The 6,000-nt window shown below is 33.0% G+C and overlaps 1 protein-coding gene across 1 annotated transcript; it reads right to left on the reverse strand.

Annotated features, from left to right (window-relative positions):
* Positions 1 to 1,420: 1,420 nt before the first annotated feature.
* Positions 1,421 to 5,757, reverse strand: LOC143566915 (S-adenosylmethionine carrier 1, chloroplastic/mitochondrial-like). The gene is made up of 12 exons (XM_077053473.1): positions 5,739 to 5,757; positions 4,928 to 5,014; positions 4,743 to 4,825; positions 4,574 to 4,650; positions 4,410 to 4,500; positions 3,974 to 4,027; positions 3,787 to 3,882; positions 2,712 to 2,801; positions 2,564 to 2,615; positions 2,376 to 2,437; positions 1,823 to 1,903; positions 1,421 to 1,565 (listed from the first exon to the last, which is right to left on the reverse strand). Exons 1-12 carry the CDS (start codon positions 5,755 to 5,757, stop codon positions 1,446 to 1,448), a joined length of 912 nt encoding a protein of 303 aa, XP_076909588.1. The 3' UTR covers positions 1,421 to 1,445.
* Positions 5,758 to 6,000: the final 243 nt, after the last annotated feature.

Below are 6,000 nucleotides of genomic sequence, written 5' to 3' on the forward strand. Positions count from 1 at the left end.
TGCCTATATGCATTATAATGTATTATAGATTACAGATAACGTAGTTTGAATAGTTCATTTTCTTTTATCTATTTAAAAATCACATGACAAGTGTAAATTTGTTTGGTAGTCTCTTCACAGTCATTAAGAAGCTACCACTTAATGACTCATAACCTCTTAATGATTAAGAGGTAGCCTTAAGTCTGAATCGTTAAGAGAGAACCATAAAGAGGTAACCTCTTAACCATTCGGACTTAAGATTATCTCTTAACCATTAAGAGGTTATAAGCCATTAAGAGAGACTATTAAGAGACTACCAAACAACACCTTGTGATACATGAGATTTTTCGCTTTATAGCAATAACGAATAATTATATTGTAACTTTAAAATGAGCTTTTATCAAATACCTGACGTAAAAACACATAAAGGTCAATCATATTACTTTCTATGGGAGATTGGCCGGAAGTTGATAATAAAATTCTTATAATTCTTAGATGCCCCGTAAGAGAATGAACCTCATTCTATATAACAAAGACTGTAGTAAATAAATAAATAAATAAATAAAGAACCGTGAAAACCATATAAACAACAAAATTTTACACCAGTTTACTTCATTCTCTTTCTAATTCTCATTATACATACCAAACGCTACAATCAAGTGTATTAGACGGTTTATACACCCTCTGTATATATATTAATGATTTCCAACACAGATCAAACATCAATAAAATGAAATGCTTTCATTACTTACCTTAGTATTTCCTGTCCCTTTCTCATTTACTATTTGTTTGAACCAACACCTATATTTAAATTAAAGTGATTTAATATTAAACATGCTGAAGAGAGAGTCGTGGCTTAATTTGCATTGTTCAAGCACCGGGCCATGTTTGATGATGTGAGATTAAAGCAATGGGAGCCAATAGGAAGATACTTGGTCGGTTTGGAAGATAAACAGGTCCCACCATAACCATTAACGACTCCATGATTTTTATTTTTCTATTTATTTTCTTGATAAAAACAAAAATAAAAATAAAAAAACAACCCATGTATACTCTAGTCGTCACGATTTTCGAGTTAATGTGAAATTTACACGCTTGTGTTGGGTTGAACTCGCCAACCCGCGAATATGAGTCATTTAACACACCCAGAAAGAAAACAAAAAAAAAACAGAAAAAAAAGGTTTCATCTGAGGAGTAATTAATTGTTTAAATTGTTATAAATCAGTATGAATTACCTAGCTCGACCTAAAACAAGACACAAATAAGTATATGAATCTAGCTAGTGTTAAAGAATTCAACCTGCCAAGTGCCAACTCATCAAGTTTTGACATTTAATAATTTGTCATCAACCATCTCTTTTTCTAAACTATGGAAGAAATAATTTGACACATAAAAAATTCATAAAAGAAAAATCTTTTGACACTGAAGAAAAGAGGGCCCGGCCTGGCCCATTTGCACTAAACCTTTTAATTGAACTTGCCAGAATCGGAGCTTTTATACGCAGCAAGTATCTGTTTTGTCCTTTCGAGAACGCCGAAGAAAATGGAGCCCCCGATACCTATCCACATGACACGTGGCCCAATCCCCTGCATCGAGTAAATACAACATAATAAGATCGCATTCTTCGTGTTCAAAATGAAGCTAATATTAACATTTAACAAGTAAAAGTAAAACATTCCTTTGAACTTGTGAGATAATTGGCCATATTGTACCAATTAAACCACCCTTAAGACCTTATTTTTAAACTGATTTTGTTTTGTTTTCCCTTACTTTGTAACTACTAATACCTAACAAGTGAAGTGTTGCTTCATCATATATATAAAACTATGAAGTCAAATTAGACCTTTAAAAATGCAGAAGGTCCTTCTTCCTTTAATATAGTGCTGACACAGTGGGAAATACTTCGGTATTGGTTAGCCGATCCCTGCAAAAAAACAACATTCCAAATGACAAATAATTCTTTAAAAACATTTTCAAGAGAAATAACAAAAATAAAAAAGGAAAACTTATAGGCCAACTAATATTTGCACCAATATTATTTTCTTTTAATTGGTAATGCCCTAATTTTGTCCCAAAACCTTTGAAATTTTATCTTGTTTTCTTATATGTTGGCAATGTACCAAAGTTTCATGTTATAGTACTTTAAAATTAAGTTATTTCAACAAAATGTAATCACTTTTTGTTTATCATTGCATGTAACATAACTTCAATTTTTTACCATTATGGGCAAGTAACCTTCTATAGCAGATAAAATGCGACATGTCATTATTTTTTGACGACGCGTGAAAATGCAACGTCACCACATTACATGCTATAAAAGTTACCATACATACAAAGTGAAAATATGTTACTTATAACTGAAAAGAATAAGTTTACAAAAGAAATATCGAATGTACCTGAACCATCAATCTAGTTTTGATGACATCTAAAGGTGTTGTAACAGCTCCTGTGATTGCACCTGCACTTACAAACATAGATGGTAAAATTAGCATATACAAATGAATTAAATAACCACATACAATTTATGCAAAACCAATTATTATGAACAATAATATTTAAAAAACTCGTTGAAATAACAAACTACCTGCAAAAGCACCAATCACAGCATTCTCAGGATCACTAAGATCCCGTTTCGCCTGTAGTAAAAAATCTCTTAGTGAACGGTGAAATATTTAAGGTTACAAATGTGCCAATCGGTTGGTTACAACAAACTTTGACCATAGTAAACTTACCGCTAATTTATACCCGATTCGAAGCTGCTCGTATATGCAAAATTGGATGGCGTCAAATGGTAAATCTCGCAATAGAAAAGAATTATAACCCTGTAATTTCAAAAGCTTACGTAAGAATGGGTAGTTTGAAACATGTTTTTATCTCAAACGGGTCTACTAAAAAGAAAATAACCCTAATTTGAATGCGTAGAGCCTCCAAAGTCCAAAGAGTTTGTCTCAAAGATTTAGCCTATTAATATAAGGGGTGCTAAACGGGTTGTGTTCATGGATTGACAGGTCCAACCCGAAACGGACCTGAAAATTTGACATGAACCTGAACACAGACCTGAAAATTTGACATGAACCCAAACACGCACCTGAAATTTTGATATGAACCCGAACCCGACCCGAAAATTATGTCAGACATGTGACCCAAACACGACACGTATATTCATCGGTTGACCCGAAGACGACCTCCTTGACCCGAAAGTCTTTTATCTTTCATTGTTTTCTCAGATTAATACTTTAAGTTTACATTTTTACAATAAAATATACAGATTTATATGAACCAATTACATTTTACTTATAAAATCTTATGTCAATTTCCATTTTTAGTTTTAAATTTTGGCATTAGATAGCCAACCCATTTGACTTATCAAATAAAAATCATATTTTTAGTTTTAAATTTTGGCATTAGATAGCCAACCAATTTAATTTATCAAATAAAAATCATATTTAAAAAAATGGGTTGAACGGGTCAACCCGGGAACCTTCCTGGTTGACCTAACACGACTCGTTTTGCTAAACGGGTTCGCAGGTTCGAACCGAACCTGCCTCGAACTTGTTTATACCAAACCTGCAAATTTCGTGTTAGGTTCGTGTCGTGTCAGAAATTAAGACCCCTAAGTATTATAATTATTGTAAATCATAATTAAGATTATTAATTATTCATAATTTATTTGACAAATGAACACAAGTGTCTGTGGGTCAGGTCAACCCAATCCGGGTCAACCAATCTTGACCCATACAAAAAATGCCCCGTTCCAATCTGACCCGTTACCCAGCCCGCCCATATTCTACTATTCGAATCACATACAGCAAAAAGCCCTTTAAATCCCTCTTTAGCAACAATAAGGCGAACAGCATCAGGGGCTGAAGCAAAATGGCCCGTTTGCATCCTTTGCTTAACAACCTTCATACAACATGGTAAAAAGGTATCAACATAATAATATAAATAAAATAAAGGAAAATGATGTGTACTTGTAGCAGTACATATTAAATACCTCAGTTGGTACACGTATAATAGAAGAAGCAGCTCCTCCAACCGCACCTGCAGTCTACATTAAGTTTTAGTTACACTAACTTAACGTAAGTAAATAAATCTTTTTGTTCATTTATGTTCATGAATGTTAGTGCGTTTAAATTCAATTACCTTCATTTATGTTTGTCTGTTTACATGTTCGTTAAAAAGTTTTAGGTCCATTACAACTTAATTTAGTTTTATGAAATTAAAATTATCACCAATTACCATTTAGTCTAGTTTTATAAACTTTTAGGTGCAACATATTAATGTTCATGTTTACTTTTAGTTAGTGTCCGTTCATCTATGTTCAATTATATTCGTTTGTTTATACTAGTAACAAATTAACACAAACAAGAAATTAAGTTTGTTTAATTAAACTTATAAGAATGATCATAAAAAGACAACTCAGAACTCACCAGGTGAGCCAAGGCACTAAGATTTTCAGGACAGATTTTTAGTAACTTTTGCTTCGTAGGTTCGTATACACCAATAAATATAGCTGATGCACTGAAAATTATAAACAATTTTATCAACACTATTCCTATAAATAAAATAATACAACGATTTCAGTATAACTTACGGTAAAACACCCGCAAGATTTCCAAGCAAACCAGAGTACAGACCCTTCAAAACAATTTGTCCTCCACCACGAACTGTCTAGCGTGAAAAGGAAACAAAAAGAAAAATAGACTAAAAATATAAATATATTAAATTATATAAAAAAGATTTATAACTAACATATTACCTACTTGAAGGCGAGTTTTAATCGTGTCAAGTGGATATAAAGCAGATTCGACTACGACTCCAGCAGCAGCTCCAGCAATAGCACCATCTAGAAAAATATAAAAATACTTTCACAACTATCAAAAAAGACTAAAATCAAATATGATAATTACATGGTTTTCTGAGTAACAATTATAATAATACAACATACCCAACAAAACCCTAACAAAATCAAAAGGGTCTTCTTTTCTGCTAATCGATGCACCATTAGAGCCGAATAATTTGTGTTTTAAAGCATCTGTAAAAAAAACATATCAGCAAACACATATCAATTCCCATTTCCCAAATTACTTATATACAATAGGAGTAATTTGTCATTTTAATAATATAAATACATATGCATTAGAAGCCCGATCCGAACCGAATGCTGTTGTGATCTGAAACCCATTCTGACCTGAAACCCGTTCTAACCCGAAACCTGTTCCGAACCGAACCCGTCCTGAGTCCTGAGTCCCGACCCCGAACCCCGTTCCGGGACTCGAACCAAAGGTATATTTAATGATGAAATCATGTTTTTAGGAATGGCAAAAGAAGAAAACAACCATTTCAACCCAAACCCGTTCTGACCGAACCAAAAGAACGTTTTTTTTATTTGACCTGTTTCGACCCAATCCGACCCGAATTGACGAAGCTTAGTGAGGGCCCAGGCCCTTTTTTTTCTGCACAGTACTGTAAATTTACCTGTTTTCACCCGGAAATTTGTATACATAGTGTAAGTTTACCCTTTTTCGACTGAAATTTTGAGCCGAACCCCTTGTTTCTGATTTTTTTAATACATTTTGACACCCCCCCCCCCCCAACCCGTCTGTTAGTTCCAATTAGATACATAAGATTTAGCTACTTACATGATTCATTATCATTTTGCAATAACAAACTATTGTAAACAAAGATTATAATAAAATCAAGTACAAATATCAATCCTAAACCTAATATCTAATACAGTAATAAACAGAGGTATATACCTGGTGACTCAACAGACATTGTTGGTATCTATCTAATTCAGAACAGAACTCAATTGATTGGTAAAACTCTGCAAGAATTAAACAAAAGGAATAACCGTCCCGTTATATTACTGAAATACGCATGCATATATATATATATATATATATATATATAAGATTTAACTGACAATTTATTACATTTGTGGCTATCAATCAAAACCCTGGAATTTGGGGATGTAGGGTTTAACCGTTTTTAACCAACCCAACTAGTGTTAGTCTGAGT

The sequence above is a fragment of the Bidens hawaiensis genome, unplaced genomic scaffold (assembly GCF_021521415.1).
Source record: "Bidens hawaiensis isolate Kalapana, Puna unplaced genomic scaffold, B.hawaiensis_p1.1 tig00023071_1, whole genome shotgun sequence".
Taxonomy (NCBI): domain Eukaryota; kingdom Viridiplantae; phylum Streptophyta; class Magnoliopsida; order Asterales; family Asteraceae; genus Bidens; species Bidens hawaiensis.